The sequence below is a fragment of the Bubalus kerabau genome, chromosome 4 (genome assembly GCF_029407905.1).
Source record: "Bubalus kerabau isolate K-KA32 ecotype Philippines breed swamp buffalo chromosome 4, PCC_UOA_SB_1v2, whole genome shotgun sequence".
In the NCBI taxonomy this organism is placed as follows: Eukaryota; Metazoa; Chordata; class Mammalia; order Artiodactyla; family Bovidae; genus Bubalus; species Bubalus kerabau.
The window spans coordinates 110887986-110907986 of record NC_073627.1 but is presented as its reverse complement, the minus strand read 5'-3'; the positions used below and the strand labels follow the sequence as shown (position 1 = coordinate 110907986).

Below are 20001 nucleotides of genomic sequence, written 5' to 3'. Positions count from 1 at the left end.
AGAAGAATCACCTAGGAGCATTCCTACACTGGGTATGGCCCAGGCCTTACCTCTAGAAATTCTGCCCTAGTTGCCTATGACAGGGCTGGGTATCTGTAGGCTCTCAGTGTTCCCAGGAGTTCCAAGGCCCAGCCAGGATTGAGACTGCTGCTAAAGGAAATGGATTACAGTGGCTGAAATCAAAACCCTGTTATATGTGGGAAAGGTGATCAAACTTTTATTGAGAATGAGTGTCTTCAGACAACTGCTACCTGATAAGGCGGGGTAAGATTAGGGGCTGGGGCTTCCTAAGTGGCGCTAGTGGTAAAGACCCCACATGCCAATGCAGGAGACAAAAGAGACATGGGTTTGAGCCCTGAATCAGGAAGGAAGATCCCCTGGAGAAGGGAAAGGCAACCCACTCCAGTATTCTTGCCTGGAGAATTCCCATGGACAGAGGAGACTGGAGGGCTACGGTCCACAGGGTTGCAAAGAGTTGGACACAACTGAAGCGACTAAATAACAAAAACAAAGATTAGGGGCTAAATGTTTCTTAAGAGTAAGACACATGCCACGAACATTTTAAACCATGCAAGTAGCAATGGCAGAACATGGTCTCAGCTTTTGTTTTTAGAAAGATTTTTTTTTTAGCCCATTATCTCATAACAGGCTCAGGAGCCATGTGACAAGGCAGGTGAATGAAGAAACTGAGCTTCGAAATGGTTAAGAGACCCACCCAGGGGTGACCTTTTTAAGAGACTCCAAAATCCAGGTTGATGCAAATTCATCCCAAAGTCTCCAGGAAACCTTTGCTGGTCCATGCCCATGAGATCTGAAGATGAACAGGAAACCCAAAAGGGCCATGTAAAATATGTTCTGCTTTGATACGACACATAGGACCTGAGAACTTATCTGAGGCTGATGAAGCAACTAATATGGCCCAGACCAAAGAATGATCCTCCTCTGTGTGCTGGGAAAGCTTGGCCCTTCCACGGGGCATGTTTTGGAAGGGTGTGGGAGTGGGGAGTGAGGCAGGGGCACTCACCCCAACAACAGCTGAGCACAGAGTCCAGCCCTGGTGCAGGCCAGCTCCACTAGAGCTTGGGTTTTGAAGCTCATTTGTAAAGGAAATGGGTGGGCCGAAATGCCCAAGCCAACCTGATTCCCATGCTCTCATCTTCAGTTTTCTTTAGCAGGAAACATCCCCACACAGTACAGCTAGATCCATATTCATGAAATAGGTTAGAGACTCCTTTTTGACTCCTGGCTCAAGCCAATTTCTGAGACTGGGGGACTCCCTGAGGATATGAGGACACACAGCCCCCTTCTGTACTGACAAACTGATTCACAAAGTAGATAACCATCTTTGGATAGAAGTCTTAACTGCAATCAGGCTTCTGTTTATGACAGTAACCTAAGAAGTCCTTTCTCAAGGAGATACCAATGCATAAAATAGTTGTATTTATAGAAGTCAAATAAATAAACCTGGTCTGAGAGGTCATAAAACCTTACAGGAAATGGGGAGCCTCTATTGCATGAAAACTCTTAGCATAACTTTGTAGAAACATTAATGCAAACATTCTTGCCTGTCTGCTTATAAGAAACTGAAGTCGCTCAGTTGTGTCTGATTCTTTGGGGCCCCATGGACTGTAGCCCACCAGGCTCCTCTGGCCATGGGATTTTTCCAAGCAAGAGTACTGGAGTGGGCTGCCATTCCCTTCTCCAGGTGATCTTCCCAGACCCAGGGATCGAACCTGGGTCTCCCACATTGCAGGCAGACGCTTTACTGTCTGAGCCACCAGGGAAGCCCTGCTTATAAGAAAGAAAATTTATCAATTGGGTTTATACAGCTAGTGCCTATGAAGTTGATTTATACTGAGAATCTAGCAAAGTCGGTCAAATTTAAAAATATCTCTGAGAGAATATGTATCTAAAAGTGAATACATTCAGCCATTTTAAAAAGAAAAATGGGCAAGGGGCATGGGATTAGGAGATACAAAGTACTATGTATAAAATTGATAAGCAACAGGATATATTGTGTAGTCCAGGGAAATAATAGCCATTGTTTTGTAATAACTTTAAATGGAGTATAAGCTATAAAAATACTGAATCCTGGGATGACCCTGAGAGATGGGACAGGGAGGGAGGTTTGAGGGAGGGTCAGGATGGGGAACACATCTACACCCATGGCTGATTCGTGTGAATGTATTGCAAAACCACCACAATATTGTAAAGTAATTAGCCTCCAATTAACATAAAAAGAAAAAATACTGAATCACTATGTTGTACATCTGAAAATGGGCTTCCCTGGTGGCTCGGCAGTAAAGAATCCGCCTGCCAATGCAGGAGACAAAAGACTCGGGTTCGATCCCTGGGTTGGGAAGATCCCCTGGAGGAGGAAATGGCAACCCCCTCTGGTATTCTTGCTTGGGAAATCCCATTGACAAAGGAGCCTGGCAGGCTAGTCTAGAGGGTCATAAAGAGTCGGACATGATTTAGTGACTAAACAACAACACCACCTGAAACTAATATAATATTGTAAGCCAACTTCAATTATTAAAAAGTACATAAAAGGTTAAAAAAAAAAGTGGGCTGCACTCAGATATTAGGGGAATTTCTGAAAATGAGGATGTTTGCCCATTGGAGTTATGAGCTAGGGCTCCAGGTACATACTTTAGATCTCAAGGGTATTCTGCCGTACCCCCTCCCCCACGTTCCTCTCAGGAAGTTCTGGTTGGTAAAGCCCTTGATGAGAAGCCTGTCCATCTTCCAACTCAGATTTGGCCAGGGAGTGGCTCAGGACTCAGACGGGCAAGTCCAGAGATGCATCCAGATCCTTAAAGACCCACACTGATAAGCATGCCATGGAGGCGCAGAGAAAAGAAAGGAAAGAGAGGAGAAGGGAAGGCTGGAGCGGGAGATCCCACGGGTCAGCACAACTTCTAAACCCACATGAGTCACTTTCCCTTTCTGCCACTGCAGGAAATTAAATCCGTCTGTCGCCTCCACTTAGGTCAACCGAGCGCTCACCCACAACCTCAGAGAGCCAAGGAATTCTCCACGAAGAGGGCATTTCTCTCCCCATCCCGTGAAATAACAGGCACATCACTGTCCTTCAGTGTGCCCTATAGAGACAGCCTGACACTGAGCTAAGGTTTTAGCAGACGTGTCCTATAGTACATAAAGAATATGAGTTTTGTTACTATGTCCCTCTGGCCTCCATAATTCTTGGTTCGTTTCCAAAAAGACTACAGAAGTCATCCTGGCCCCTGAAGTTTCGAAATCCCAGTCCACCAGGCCCTGTACAATAGGGAGGCTGAGCTGTCCCCTGGGACCATTTGGCAGCCAGCAGACGCCCCCTCCAGCTTTGCAGTCATCTCTGCTTCCACTGAGGAGGGTGAGCAGGGGAGGGTCTGCAGCAGGGTTTAGATTTGATTCTGAGGGAAAATCAGGAAGGTAAATAAATCATGGAAAAGAATGTGAACAGCATCTGAGTGGGAGCTGCCACTAGTGACCTCTGAAAATCACACGTGGCTGTCCTGAGCACTAGCAAATGGATTTCCAAAAACCCCAAGCCTGACACCAAATTTGTCTGACAACTCTCCACATGTACCTCAGGGTTAAAAGTAGAAATTCCTGGCCCTCTCACGAGCAATGGAAAGACACTAGTCTTTCTTACAGAATTCTATGCTTTTCTTTTACAAGTTTAAATATAGGTCTGCTTTATCCTTTACATTCAGACTAACAGCATCACTTTATACAGGAGGCCAACCCTAATGAGTTGACTCTTCCTTCAGTCTCGCCACAGCCCACCCATCATTCCAAGTTAGGCACTCCTGCACTCAAAACCTCCTTCTGAGTACTATTACGATCCTTCCAACACTCAGTTTTAATGATCTAGACTGTGAGCTCCTTGTTAGGGGGAGGAAGTCAGTGTAACTCATTTTGAATATCAATAACCCAGTACAGTGACTAGTAAGCAGTAGAGGATGGATCAAATGTTTGTTGAATGAATAAACGAAGTCTTTTGATTTTTTAGAAAGGTACAATTCTACAAGTGGCCAACAATCAAATGAATGCACGTGGCATTTTGTTCTACAGATGATGATCTTAGAGATTTAAGAAACAGACAATAAAATTTTGAGCTAGAATTTGAAAAGGAGCATAAACATGTCTTTTTTTTTTCCCCTAGACCAAGGAGATGTGATTAATAATTAATCTTTTTTTAATGGCTGGGAAGAATTTCATGATTTCAAGACCTGCTGATGGTGTTACAATGAATATCGATTTGGCCCAAATGAGAGTGTTTCCAGGGTAACAGCAGTTCTCAATCATGTCAAATTACAGTAGTTATCTCACCGGGTGTCAGTTTTCCTGGGAAGGTAATTGAAATTGAAAAACTATATCCTTAGGTCAAGGCTTGACTTTTCTTTGGTTTCATGTAATTTGTCAGACCAAAAAGGAGAGAAGGAAAACAAAAACCAGAAGATCCTGGAAAATAACACAATGTCTAGATTCTGGAGAGAAGTCAGAGCTCATGGCGTGAGTTCTGACCCTCAAGCCTCAAAACTGGGAGGATGGGTAGGGGTACTAAGGGAGGGTACCTGCGGTTCATCCGGGGTGTGCACGAGTAAAACGTGGCAAAATAGGAAGGGGGAGGCACTGGCGGCACGAAGTCATCAGGGTCTGGGACGCGTCTGTGTTCCTCCACTTCTTCCGCAGAAATCTGGGATTCATCCTAATCAAACAGCATCTGTTAGTCAACAGCCTTCGCTACAAAGGCTCAGGGAGAAAGGCCACAGATGACACAAAAAGATCTGAGGGTGGGCTCAGCGGCGTCACCGATAGGCTGCCACCTTGTATGGACTTACGATGCAGGATCTTCTGGCTGCAAAGATCTGGAGGTAGCGAAGGGCGGCTGCCACCAAGCAGACGGTGGTGGTCAGGGCATTCAAGGCACACAGGGTGAAAAGGACTTTCTGGAACCAGGAAACAATGACGCATCTGAGTATCTCAAAACTGATGACCAGAATGCAACATTAAAACTTTCAAAAATTAATAACAACACTATCCTAGGAGGCCGATACTAATGTGAAAAATGCATGTTAAAGGACTTACACGGTGTTTGGCTCATGCTAGGTGCCCAACAAATGCTGGCCGTTAATAAGACTGCCACACAACACTGTGTACATCTTAATTTTAAACCCCTATCTTAGAAGCTTCTTGTCCCGGGTAGACATGATATTACCATATTTCTTTTTGCATCAGAATCCTGTCTGGAAACGTCTCTTCCAGGAAGGTACTGAATTTTCCTTCTAAAGTTGGTGTCCCCAGTGACAGAGTCCCAACCTCCATGCTCCCGCAGCCTCCCACCAGGACCACATGCTCCTTCATTGGTGGCCACAGATTCTATTTCAGGCACCACCGGCAGAGCTGCCCCAGGGAACCAACTAGGATAACACAGGGAGCAGGCCAGCCCGAGTGTAAACAGGGCTTGTCTCCTCTAAACACATGCCTCAAAATAGCAGCAACGCCAATTCCAAAGTTTGTGTTGCTACAGTCCTGGCTTCTTAGTGGGGCTTTCCCCAAGCAAAGTCCTGGCTCAGAAAGTTTGGGGGTGACTCAGCTACCAAAAAGCCAGAAGCCAAAGAAAGAAGGCCATTTTTACAGCCTCCATAAACTCCAAGAGCTGGTAGCTTCTCTCTCTTGGCTTAGAGATTCCTCTTCTCATGAAAAATAAACCCAAAACTAAGATTTAAAGGAAGCCATCAGGGAGGGACCATCCAAAAACTAGTATCTCAGGGTTTACCAACTGATCGTGTCACTCACTGGACAAACAGACCTTAAGTCAGGACATGATTTTTATCCATTTCTCCAGTATTTTTTTCAGCTGGTTTCATTTGTTTTTGATATCTTTGGCTTAGTATAGTTGCAGCCTATTAAACAAGAGGTAGTGTCCTGAATTTCTCCTTCATTTTTTGGCCAATACATCTGCTTAGCCTAAGCATCTTACAACAGCAACACTCAGTAGCCCACAAGATTCATTTAGGTCAACAAAGGAGCATCAGAACAGTGACAAATGGGCATGCACTTCAGAGGTTCTGCTAAAACTATGTCACGTATGTGTAGCCACATCGTGGGATGTATGTGTATGTGTAAATTTATACACATACACATAGACATGTGTATGTATTTAGGCTCCTCTACCTTTTTTACTAACTTATAATTCTGAACACAAATAAGCCATCTATTCATAACTTAAGAGGCAACAATAAACAACCTGTGGTCCCTTTTACGCTCAATTCTGTCTCTGGGTCACTGATAAGAAGTCATTCATATCTGCTTTTAGCAGCATTATTTGAAGGAGGTAACAGAAGAGGGATATTTCAGGGAGCTTTGCCTTCCTCGGGGTCTCTGTGGTGTGTTTACTGGCTGGGAGTGGAATCCATTCCAGATACCTTGAGGAGAAGGTGAACAGCACTACAAGGCTGAACCGGGAAGAGTTTCAAGGAATTTTCTTTGTCTGTGCATTTGGCTGGTTGAAATTCTTCACAACAGAAGCAAATCTTGCCTTCACCTAAGTCCACCTTAAGGGGAAAAGGCAGAAGAGTAATTTAATTATTAAGTAAAAATATACAGGCCACACCATGGAGCAGCAATATCACAGAATGAGTTATGGCTGGGTTCAGGGTCAAGCAATATCTACAGCAGTCAGGATAGGTTAGGTATGTTGTGGTTAAGAACCAGCCCCCAAATTTCAGTGGCTTCATCAACCAAGGTTATTTCTTGACTATGCTATATGTCCACTGCAGGTCAGCAGAGGGCTCTGCTCTTCATACTGCCATGGGGTCCAAGGGTGATGGAGCATCCACTATCTGAGGACTGAGGATCGCTATGCTAGAGACATGGAGAGCACCTGATGAATTGTACACTGGCATTTATTAAAGCAGGGTTACAAGGTAAAAGGCAAGATGCTCAGTGAAATTTGAATTCAGATAAAGAGATCATTCCTTAGAGCCAGTATGTCCCAAATACTGCACAAGTTAAGTTTACAGTAAAAAAAAAAAAAAAAAAAAAAACTATTAGCTGTTTATTTGAAATTCAATTTTAATTGGGTGCCTTTAGATTTGCTACTTCTGGTCAGCCTAGCTTAAATCATCTTCTTAGGAAATGACATTCATTGCATGAACTCAGTTTCATTTCCAAAACAAATCACATGGTCCCACTTATCCAAGAGGGCAAGGAAGTTCAGTCTACTGTGTGCCTGGGATAAGCTCAAGGTCTGTGTGGTGAACAGTAGCCCTAAACCACGTAGGCTTAAATAGATCTCTTAGTTCACATCTTTAATATGTTCACAGATTCTTACACAAGTTGTGTGATATCTGAAGTGATAACATCACGGATGAGTAATCACATATATTTTTAGTGAGATGCTTTGCAAACTTTTGGTCACTTTTCCAAGTTTCTATTGAGTCAGGTTGGGAACATACATATCAGCTGAACTGGGCTAATAAGACCCATAATTTGGGAACAGAGTTTCATTTTTACCTACTCTGCAGCTTGAGCTGTTAAAGTTGGCTATATCATTTTGGCTAAAAAGAAAGGCCACACCTCTTTCATATTTGTTAAAATACAGAGGCAGTTTTGACTTCACTAGCTGCAAAATTTTTCAGGCATCTTTAAGAATGACTGAATGTCTACAATGTTTTAACTCAGTTCAGTTGCTCAGTCATGTCCAGCTTTTTGCGACCCCATGGACTGCAGCACGCCAGGCTTTCCTGTCTATCACCAACTCCTGGAGCTTGCTCAAACTCATTTCCATTGAGTCGGTGATGCCATCCAACCATCCCATCCTCTGTCATCCCCTTCTCCTTCCGCCATCAATCTTTCCCAGCATCAGGGTCTTTTCCAATGAGTCCATTCTTGGCATCAGGTGGCCAAAGTATTGGAACTTCAGCTTCAGCATCAGTCCTTCCAATGAATATTCAGGACTGATTTCCTTTAGGATGGACTGGTTGGATCTCCTTGTAGTTCAAAGGACTCTCAAGAGTCTTCTCCAACACCACAGTTCAAAAGCATCAATTCTTTGGCACTCAGCTTTCTTTATAGTAAAACCATCACATCCATACATGACTACAGGAAAAATCATAGCTTTGACTAGACAGACCTTTGTTGGCAAAGTAATGTCTCTGCTTTTTAGTTACTTAACAGAAAAAAAAAAGTCTTTTTCCTAATTAAGATTCTTACTGTCTAATCCTAGTGGCAAATTTCATGGTATTTTCCAAATTAGGAGGAAACCCATGCTGTGTGCTAAGTCACATCAGTTGTGTCTGACTCTTTGCAACCCCATGGACTGTAGCCTACAAGGCTCCACTGCCCTTGGGATTCCTCAGGCAAGTATACTGGAGTGGGTTGCCTTGCCCTCCTCCAGGATATATCCCCCGCCCAGGGATAGAACCAGTTTCTCTTACATCTCCTGCACTGGCAGGCAGGTTCCTCACCACTAGTACCACTTGGGAAGCCCAAGGAGGAAACTTATTTCTTTCTAATGCAAGTTGACTAGGAAGCCAAGGGGAGAACTTTGTACCACTGGATTACATGTTTTTTGGTTTGGGTTTGTTCTTCTTTTGAGCTGAAATCTATGTACACACACAGAATTTACATACACAAATCATAAGCACACCATTCAACGAACTCTGAGTCATGCATATACCTCCGTAACCCAAACACGTAATAACATACAGAAGATCCTATCATCACAGAAAATCCTTCATGCCCCTTCCCCACTGATCCATGCCCACACCCTCCTAAAGGCAACCACTGCTTGGATATTTTTTATATATAGATTAGTTTTGTCTTGGGAACTTGCCTGGTGGTCCAGTGGTTAAGACTGCACACTTTCACGACAGGGGTGTGGGTTCAATCCCTGGTTTGGGAACCAAATCCCCACATGCCGCAAGGTGCAGCAAAGAGAGAGAGAGATTAGCTTTGCCTCTTCTAGAACTCCATGGGTCCTAGAACACTTTTTATTCCTTGTCCTTAAATCATATTGAAAGGGACGCCTTACTGTATTAAACACTGATGCTGATTTTGATATAACTTTTGCCTCTGATAAAAAAAATTACAACTAGAGTTACCTCCATGGACTCCAAAATTATCAGTTCACAGACACTTGGTTTCTGTCTTTTCCTGGTTTATCCACAGAGATCATTACCTCAGCAATGTCCCCACACCTAGATCCACAACTCCACACACAAAGGCACAAAGCTGTTTGTATTTGAATTCTTCTTTCACTGTCTCACATTTTTGAAGGTATATCCTGCTGTTAATATCTATAAGACAGTCTTCCTTCTAAAGGAAAATTACTGTGGCCACTCACACAGGATTTCCCTAGGCAGGTGGGAACTATTCTTTCCCCTCAGGGATGGCTGACTTTCCCTTGGCCCTCTTCCACAGTTAATAATATCCTTACACCAGGCTAAATTCAGAAGGTAATGGGCTTCCTCCTTGAAAGTCTCTGGCTGAGAACTTCCTGTTTTAATACTAACAGCATTATTTAGTATAACAAAGCAGCAGCTAATAGAGATTATTCATTCTTCTCACATCTCCATTCTGTTCATGTACACAAGACCCTCCCTCCCCAAGCAGGAACCAAACTCATTTTTCAATGGGTCACAATGCAATTTCCATTAATTATAGCTGTGTAAGCCTCAAGATCGCTGAGGAAGGCTTTCTTATATCTTCTTGCTATTCTTTGGAACTCTTCTTTCAGATGCTTATATCTTTCCTTTTCTCCTTTGCTTTTCGCTTCTCTTCTTTTCACAGCTATTTGTAAGGCCTCCTCAGACAGCCATTTTGCTTTTTTGTATTTCTTTTCCATGAGGATGGTCTTGATCCCTGTCTCCTGTACAATGTCACGAACCTCTGCTCATAGTTCATCAGGCACTCTATCAGATCTAGTCCCTCAAATCTATTTCTCACTTCCACTGTATAATCATAAGGGATTTGATTTAGGTCATACCTGAATGGTCTAGTGGTTTTCCCTACTTTCTTCAATTTAAGTCTGAATTTTGCAATAAGGAGTTCATGATCTGAGCCAGTCAGCTCCTGGTCTTGCTTTTGTTGACTGTATAGAGCTTCTCCATCTTTGGCTGCAAAGAATATAATCAATCTGATTTCGGTGTTGACCATCTGGTGATATCCACGTGTAGAGTCTTCTGTTGTTGGAAGAGGGTGTTTGCTATGACCAGTGCATTTTCTTGGCAAAACTCTATTAGTCTTTGCCCTGCTCCATTCCACAGAATAGGAAAGACTAGAGATCTCTTCAAGAAAATTAGAGATACCAAGGGAACATTTCATGCAAAGATGGGCTTGATAAAAGACAGAAATGGTATGGACCTAACAGAAGCAGAAGATATTAAGAAGAGGTGGCAAGAATACACAGAACTGCACAAAAAAGATCTTCACAACCAAGATAATCATGATGGTGTGATCACTCCCCTAGAGCCAGGCATCCTGGAATGTGAAGTCAAGTGGGCCTTAGAAAGCATCACTACGAACAAAGCTAGTGGAAGTGATGGAATTCCAGTTGAGCTATTTCAAATCCTGAAAGATGATGCTGGGAAAGTGCTGCACTCAATATGCCAGCAAATTTGGAAAACTCAGCAGTGGCCACAGGACTGGAAAAGGTCAGTTTTCATTCCAATCCCAAAGAAAGGCAATGCCACAGAATGCTCAAACTACCGCACAATTGCACTCATCTCACACGCTAGTAAAGTAATGCTCAAAATTCTCCAAGCCAGGCTTCAGCAATATGTGAACTGTGAACTTCCTGATGTTCAAACTGGTTTTAGAAAAGGCAGAGGAACTAGAGATCAAATTGCCAACATCCGCTGGACCATCGAAAAAGCAAGAGAGTTCCAGAAAAACATCTATTTCTGCTTTATTGACTATGCCAAAGCCTTTGACTGTGTGGATCACAATAAACTGTGAAAATTCTTCAAGAGATGGGAATACCAGACCACCTTTCCTGTCCCTTGAGAAATCTGTTTGAGGGTCAGGAAGCAACAGTTAGAACTGGACATGGAACAACACCCTGGTTCCAAATAGGAAAAGGAGTATGTCAAGGCTATATATTGTCACCCTGCTTATTTAACTTCTATGGAGAGTACATCATGAGAAACGCTGGGCTGGAAGAAGCACAAGCTGGAATCAAGATTGCCGGGAGAAATATCAATAACCTCAGCTATGCAGATGACACCACCCTTATGGCAGAAAGTGAAGAGGAACTAAAAAGCCTCTTGATGAAAGTGAAAGTGGAGAGTGAAAAAGTTGGCTTAACGCTCAACATTCAGAAAACGAAGATCATGGCATCCGGTCCCATCACTTCATGGCAAATAGATGGGGAAACAGTGGAAACAGTGTCAGACTTTATTTTGGGGGGCTCCAAAATCACTGCAGATGGTGACTTCAGCCATGAAATTAAAAGACGCTTACTCCTTGGAAGAAAAGTTATGACCAACCTAGATAGCATATTACAAAAGCAGAGACATTACTTTGCCAACAAAGGTCCATCTGGCCGAGGCTATGGTTTTTCCAGTGGTCATGTATGGATGTGAGAGTTGGACTGTGAAGAAAGCTGAGCGCCAAAGAATTGATGCTTCTGAACTGTGGTGTTGGAGAAGACTCTTGAGAGTCCCTTGGACTGCAAGGAGATCCAACCAGTCCATTGTGAAGGAGATCAGCCCTGGGATTTCTTTGGAAGGAATGATGCTGAAGCTGAAACTCCAGTACTTTGGCCACCTCATGCGAAGAGTTGACTCATTGGAAAAGACCCTGATGCTGGGAGGGATTGGGGGCAGGAGGAGAAGGGGACGACGGAGGATGAGATGGCTGGATGGCATCACTGACTCGATGGACGTGAGTCTGAGTGAACTCTCGGAGTTGGTGATGGACAGGGAGGCCTGGTGTGCTGCGATTCATGGGGTTGCAAAGAGTCGGACACGACTGAGCAACTGAACTGAACTGAACTGAAGCCTCAAGATCTTACCTAGTTTTACCTCCCTCAGGTAACATTAGGTGTCATCTTACAAAGTACTCCCTTCCTACATGAGTCCATTCTTGACCCAAGGCTTTATAATAAGAGGGAAGCCAGTCCTGTGTGGGCTGTACACACACTTGTGTAATTCACACAACCCTGGACATCCAAATATATAGAAACCTCAGCTATCTGAAACTTTTGGGGTGAGCCAGTTTGGATGGCAAAATTTTTCCAGATAAGTGAGAATTAATTCCTTTAAATAAGAGATAGTATCTGAAAGTTAATCATTATGCAAACAACAATGAATACCTATCACCTTGCCCAGTGAATACAGGAAAGCCCTTAGGCTCTGTACAAAATGGTTCTAAGCAACCATGCATTTTGTGTTCCTTGTTCTTCCTGTTTCTAATCCTTCTCCTGCCTTCTTAATCCCATCTCTGCCCAATATTTCTGAAAATCTATTCGAACTTCTCTTCGATCTCTTAAGAATCTCCCCATTCTTAAAGATGGATGAAAAACCATCCATCTTTCAGACTTTCTGTAAGTCTGAGAATACCTTTGACAGCAACAATCATATGTGATGCCTCTTCTTAATCAGATGACATCTAACAATCCTAAAATGGACTGGTGCAACGCTTTGTACCTTAATTGTGGACATAATGTGACTTTTAACTTTGCTGATTGTTCTGTTTTTGCTGTTTGCTGCCTGCATCTGTAACTGTGTGACTGGATTTGTTTCTAGCCACATGAAGGCTTTTAAGTTACAAATGGTTGCTCAAACTCTTGCCACTGCGGCAGCTTCCTCCAGCTACTACTTGGGGCCCCTGGATCAGAGACCCTCAATATGAAGGTTAGGAGAATATGTTGCCTCAACAATTTAGGGATGATGTACCTTTCCCTAGGCAACATAATTCTCCTAAAAGAAAACGGGGGAATGAGAGGGTAACAGGTAGGAAGGCTAGGGGTCTCCAAACGGAGCAAAGAGGCTGCAAGTGTCTGACATCTTTTCTCTCTCTCTTAAGCGGCAGGAGGAAACAAACTACAAGTGTCTGATTTCTGGCTTCCCTGACAGCTCAGTTGGTAAAGAATCCCCCTGCCATGCAGGAGACCCCGGTTTGATTCCTGGGTTGGGAAGATCCCCTGGAGAAGGGATAGGCTAGGCACCCCAGTATTCTTGGGCTTCCCTTATGACTCAGCTGGTAAAGAATCCACCCACAAAGTGGGAGACCTGGCTTCAATCCCCAGGTTGGGAAGATCCCCTGGAGAATGGATAGGCTACCCACTCCAGTATTCTGGCCTGGAGAATTCAATGCACTTAGTCCACTGGGCTGCAAAGAGTCGGACATGACTGAGAAACTTTAAATGTAAAAATAGAAGATCTTCTTCTTCCTCCCATCATCCATCAGTACTACAGTTCTCTACCCTAGCCACATATTAGAATTTTCTGTAAAGTTTTCCCCAAAATGCTGTACCACCTCTATCAATCAGAAAACTGCAACTTAAAGTAACAATGAGATTTAGACCCAGTCCCATCAGACTGGTAAAAATTAGAGTAACATGTTGTAGATAGAGGGTTACTGGTGGAAATGTAAGTTAAAGCCGTTTAATAAAGGAACTGTCCACATGTTTTAAATTAAATATACTTATTCCCCATATACTTCAGGAAACCATTTAGCAGTTCTTACAAAGTTAGACATACATTCACCACACAGCCCAACAATTCTAAACCTGTGTGTTTACTCAAGAGAAATGAAAACAGGTCAACCAAGAAAAACTACACAAAAATGTTCATAACAGCTTTGTTCATAATACCCCCAAACTGGAAACAACCCAATTATCAGGAGAACTGATAAAACAAGTTATGGTATTTTTATAGCATGAAATATTGCCCTGGTTAAAAGAAAAATAAAGAGCACCTCCCAGAGTAATGGAAATAAAAGCAAAAATAAACAAATGGGACCTAATTACATTTAAAAGCTTTTCCATAACAAAGGAAACTATAAGCAAGGTGAAAAGACAGCCTTCAGAAAGGGAGAAAATAATAGCAAACGAAGCAACTGACAAAGAGTTAACCTCAAAAATATACAAGTAGCTCCTGCAGCTCAATTCCAGGAAATTAAACGACCCAATCTAAAAATGGGCCAAGGAACTAGAGAGACATTTCTCCAAAGAAGACATACAGATGGCTAACAAACACATGAAAAGATGCTCAACATCACTCATTATCAGAGAAATGCAAATCAAAACCACAGTGAAGTACCATCTCATGCCAGTCAGAATGGCTGCTATCAAAAAGTCTATAAACAATAAATGCTGGAGAGGGTGTGGAGAAAAAGGAACCCTCTTGCTCTGTTGGTGGGAATGCAAACTAGTACAGCCACTATGGAGAAGTATCAGATCAGATCAGATCAGATCAGTCGCTCAGTCATGTCCAACTCTTTGCGACCCCATGAATTGCAGCACACCAGGCCTCCCTGTCCATCACCAACTCCGAGAGTTCACTCAGACTCACGTCCATCGAGTCAGTGATGCCATCCAGCCATCTCATCCTCTGTCGTCCCCTTCTCCTCTTGCCCCTAATCCCTCCCAGCATCAGAGTCTTTTCCAATGAGTCAACTCTTCGCATGAGGTGGCCAAAGTACTGGAGTTTCAGCTTCAGCATCATTCCTTCCAAAGAAATCCCAGGGCTGATCTCCTTCAGAATGGACTGGTTGGATCTCCTTGCAGTCCAAGGGACTCTCAAGAGTCTTCTCCAACACCACAGTTCAGAAGCATCAATTCTTTGGCGCTCAGCTTTCTTCACAGTCCAACTCTCACATCCATACATGACCACAGGGAAAACCATAGCCTTGACTAGACGGACCTTTGTTGGCAAAGTAATGTCTCTGCTTTTGTAATATGCTATCTAGGTTGGTCATAACTTTCCTTCCAAGGAGTAAGCATCTTTTAATTTCATGGCTGCAGTCACCATCTGCAGTGATTTTGGAGCCCCCCAAAATAAAGTCTGACACTGTTTCCCCATCTATTTCCCATGAAGTGATGGGACCGGATGCCATGATCTTCGTTTTCTGAATGTTGAGTGTTAAGCCAACTTTTTCACTCTCCACTTTCACTTTCATCAAGAGGCTTTTTAGTTCCTCTTCACTTTCTGCCATAAGGGTGGTGTCATCTGCATAGCTGAGGTTATTGATATTTCTCCCGGCAATCTGGATTCCACCTTGTGTTTCTTCCAGTCCAGCATTTCTCATGATGTACTCTGCATATAGGTTAAATAAACAGGGTGACAATATATAGCCTTGATGAACTCCTTTTCCTATTTGGAACCAGTCTGTTGTTCCATGTCCAGTTCTAACTTGCTTCCTGACCTGCATACAAATTTCTCAAGAGGCAGATCAGGTGGTCCGGTATTCCCATCTCTTTCAGAATTTTCCACAGTTTATTGTGATCCACACAGTCAAAGGCTTTGGCATAGTCAATAAAGCAGAAATAGGTGTTTTTCTGGAACTCTCTTGCTTTTTCCATGATCCAGCGGATGTTGGCAATTTGATCTCTGGTTCCTCTGCCTTTTCTAAAACCAGCTTGAACATCAGGAAGTTCACGGTTCACTTATTGCTGAAGCCTGGCTTGGAAAATTTTGAGCATTACTTTACTAGCGTGTGAGATGAGTGTAATTGTGCGGTAGTTTGAGCATTCTGTGGCATTGCCTTTCTTTGGGATTGGAATGAAAACTGACCTTTTCCAGTCCTGTGGCCACAGCTGAGTTTTCCAAAGTGTGGAGATTCCTTAATAAAACTGGAAATAGAACTGCCATGTGACCCAGCAATCTCACTGCTGGGCATACACACTGAGGAAACCAGAACTGAAAGAGACATGTGTACCCCAATGTTCATTGCAGCACTGTTTACAATAGCCAGGACATGGAACCAACCTAGATGTCCATCGGCAGACAAATGGATAAGAAAGCTGTGGTGCATATACACAATGGAGTATTAGTCAGCCATTAAAAAGAATATATTTGAATCAGTTCTAATGAGGTGGATGAAACTGGAGCTTATTATACAGAGTGAAGTAAGCCAGAAAGAAAAACACCAATACAGTATACTAACGCATATATATGGAATTTAGAAAGATGGTAACGATGACCCTATGTGTGAGACAGCAAAAGAGACACAGATGTAAAGAACTGTCTTTTGGACTCTGGGAGAAGGCGAGGGTGGGAGGATTTGAGAGAACAGCATTGAAACATGTATATTATCATATGTGAAACAGATCGCCAGTCCAGGTTCGATGCATGAGACAGGGTGCTCAGGGCTGGTGCCCTGGGATGACCCTGAGGGATGGGATGGGGAGGGAGGTGGGAGGGGGGTTCAGGATGGGGAACACATGTGCACCCGAGGCTGAATCATGTCAATGTATGGCAAAAACCACTACAATATTGTAAGGTAATTAGCCTCCAGTTAAACACATTAATTAATTTTTTAAAAAAGCAAACAACTGATATGACCCCCAAAACATGGATAAATCTCAAAAACATCATGCTGAGCTAGACAGGTCAGACACAAAAAGGTACATACCACATGACTCCACTTGTGTGACGTTCAAGAACAGGCAAAACTAATCTATGGTGAACGAAATTGGAACAGTGGTTGCCTATGAGAAAGTTGAAATTGGCTGAAAGGAGGCAGCAAAGAACTCTCTAAAGTAATGAAAATGCTCCCTATCTTGTCTGAACAGGAGGGTACTTGTCATGATGAATACACACACTGGTCAAAACTTGATGAACTGTGCACTTGAGACCTGGTCATTTAACTGTTGGCAAATTTTATCTTAATTAAAAAAAAAAAAAGAATAAAATCATCAAATGGCTGAATGAGCTATAAAAAGACGAGACAAACAGAAGAACAATCCCTGTCCTGGGAGACTAGCCCACTTAGGTCAACAGCTCCCGTGGGGATATGCAGAGTGGTATTCATAGCAGCATTGCTTTTATCGGCCAAAACCCAAGCCACAACAGACAACAAGACAACGGAGAACTGAGCTGCTCAAAGGGGGAATAAAAGATGTTAGAGCTGTACCTCATGTAATTTTAAGTCAGAAAAACAATATACAGGTAAGTGGATACAACAGATTCCATGTTTGAAAAATAAGTCATGGCAAACCTAGACAGCATATTAAAAAGCAGAGACATTACTTTGCCAACAAAGGTCCAAATAGTCAAAGCTATGATTTTTCCAGTAGTTATGTATGGATGTGAGAGTTGGACCATAAAGAAGGATGAGCGCTGAAGAACTGATGCTTTTGAACTGTGGTATTGGAGAAGACTCTTGAGAGTCCCTTGAACTGCAAGGAGATCAAACCAGTCTATCCTAAAGGAAATCATTCTTGAATATTCAATTGGAAGGACCAATGCTGAAGATGAAGCTCCAATACTTGAGCCACCTGAAGCAAAGAGCTGACTCACTGGAAAAAACCCTGATGCTGGGAACGATTGAAGGCAGGAGAAGAAGGGGACAACAGAGGATGAGATCGGTGGATGGCATCAGTGACTCAATGGACATGAGTTTGAGCAAGATCCAGGAAACAGTGAAGGATGGGGAAGCCTGGCGTGCTGCAGTCCATGGGGTCACAAAGAGTTGGACATGACTGAACATCTGAACAACAACAAAGCTCTACCCCAGACACATCTATGCAAGGTTACATAAGTGTGAAAACATGAAAGGAAACCCCTAGCTTATTACTGTGGATTTGGAATGACATGTGGGTGGTGAGGCAAAGAGGGAAGGAAAACATCCCTTCCTCAGAAAGACCCCACTTGTCAAACAGGCTCTCTAATGAAAACCAACTACAATACGGTCCTGTTGATGAATGTTTTTATTCATAAAGACACACAAAAAAAGCATCAAATGATTAACTATGATATCCCAGAACACTGAGGTTTCAAATGATTTTTAAGTTCCATCCCACACTTTTATGGATTGTCCAATTTTTACAATCATATAATCAGAAACAATCTCAGAGTTGGTTTTGTGGTAGTGGGGAATTTTTTTAATTAAAAATATATTTAAAAGCTTTAAAAAAATACTGATGTCCAGGCCCCCACTTCAGGGCAACTGAGAATATCTGAGTATAGGGCCCAAGCTTAGATATTCTTTTTAAAAAGTTCCCCAGGTGATTCTAACAGCAGTCAAGGTAAAGAACCATAGAATTTCTCAGAAAAGTCAACCGTATGGACCTTTACACCTTGCAGTTTGGCTTCTGCTTGTTCTAGAGCCCCCAGTGATCTACCACCTGGGCTAACTTCTGACCACTGCACTTGGAATCCTCTCCTCTCCTGGTTTCAACTCACTCCCTTTACTTATTATCGTTCAGGGCCCATCTCAAATGCCGATGTTCCAGATATTTTCCCACCTTCCCAAGGGTCCAAGACCTTCTTCTTTTGCATACCCAGAGCACCATGTCTCACTCTGATGGCTGCATGCAGTCATTTATTCATTCCCTCCACACACACTGATCAAGCACTGGCCGCAGTGACCCCACTCCCCGTGCTATGTGATAAACTTCTAGGTCAGAAATGATGCCTGACTTTTCTTTCTACTCTCTGCAGTCTCTAGTATGGTGTCTTGCATAGAATAGACGCTACTCTTTTGTTGAATTACCTTTCAGTGTATTATGACTTTTCACTTCTCTGCTGTGTCTATTCTCTTTGTCCCTTCCAATTTTCTGTGTGATTAGTGACAGGGAGATCGAGCCTTGTTTAAAATTTTTTTCTGGGAACTCTGTGTATATAAAGAAGTGTGCGAGGAACTGCTGTTGAAAACTCCCCAGAAGATGGAGAGCCAGACACTGTCCTCGTGGAGATTCCAGAACAGGACAAGAGAAAAGACAAGTGTATGAACACCTTTAGCCCAAAAAAACAAAAGGAGAAATGTTTCAGAGATGGACAGACAGGAATTCTGGAAGATTATCTTCTCTGGGGATCAGGGACTACTTCCTTTAAAAGATAATCATTGAATGAGGCATTAAAAGGTGAATCCTATTTGGATGAACAGAGACGTAAAGGACAGGGAGTGGTCAGGGGAGAGAGGCATTGTCAGAACAGCAAAGTAGGGCAGGAACCTAGGTGGCTTGTGGGCTTGGGCTGGATTACAGTGGGAGACAGGGACAAGGGCAAGTCACAGAGGGCCTGAAACATCAGGAAACACTGTGAGACTGTGCTTCCAAAACTTAAGGTTATTAAGCAACAAAATGACAAAAACTTTTTTAAAACTGTGAAGGGTGGTTAAGAGCAACAAGTTTTTACTGAGTCCCCGAGGAATCTTCCCATCTGGGGAGATCATGAGCTTCCTGCACGGATTCCATCACAGCGTTGTAAGAGACATGCTGGCCTTCACTTGCATCCTGCTGGTTTTGACTGGGTGAGAATGCCATGGAACCAAGTTCCAAATAGATGAGGTTCACTATAACTCATAAAGAGTCCACTTTTGGGGAGGGGGGGACATGTCGTGAGACATGCTGAATCTTAGTTTCCTGACCTGTGCCCCCCACATTGGGAGCATGGAGTCTTAACCACTGGATGGTCAGGGAATTCCCAGGAGTCCACTTCTTTTGCTTTTTGCCACAGGGAGATATTTGTGATGGAAAAGTCCTCTTAAAAAGTTCAGAGATGGCCAGAAATTTTACTTCTGGGCACATACTCCAGAGAATTGACCCACTTCCATGACAGCATTGTTTACAACAGCCAAAAGGTAGAAAGAATGCTAGTGTCCTCCAATGGGTGAAGGGTGAACACAACGTGACCTCTGCATACAGTGAAATATTTATCATTCAGCCTTAAAAAGAAAGGAAATTTTGACACATACTACAACATGCAGATGTATTGAGGGTGTTATACTAAGTGAAATAAACACTAAAAGACAAATACTGGGTGATCCCACTTATATCAGACAACCAGAGCAGTCAAATCCATAGCATCATAAAGTAGA

At 43.0% G+C, this 20001-nt stretch overlaps 1 protein-coding gene across 1 annotated transcript in view; it reads right to left on the bottom strand.

Moving 5' to 3' along the window:
• Positions 1–20001, bottom strand: part of ENTREP1 (endosomal transmembrane epsin interactor 1) — a 74224-nt gene that overhangs the window by 11872 nt on the left and 42351 nt on the right. Inside the window, exons 4-6 of the mRNA XM_055578277.1 lie at positions 6438–6566; positions 4851–4958; positions 4584–4717 (exon numbers count right to left, since the gene is read on the bottom strand). Of these exons, the coding sequence (XP_055434252.1) occupies positions 4584–4717; positions 4851–4958; positions 6438–6566 (371 nt within the window). The remainder of the gene's footprint in view (positions 1–4583; positions 4718–4850; positions 4959–6437; positions 6567–20001) is intronic.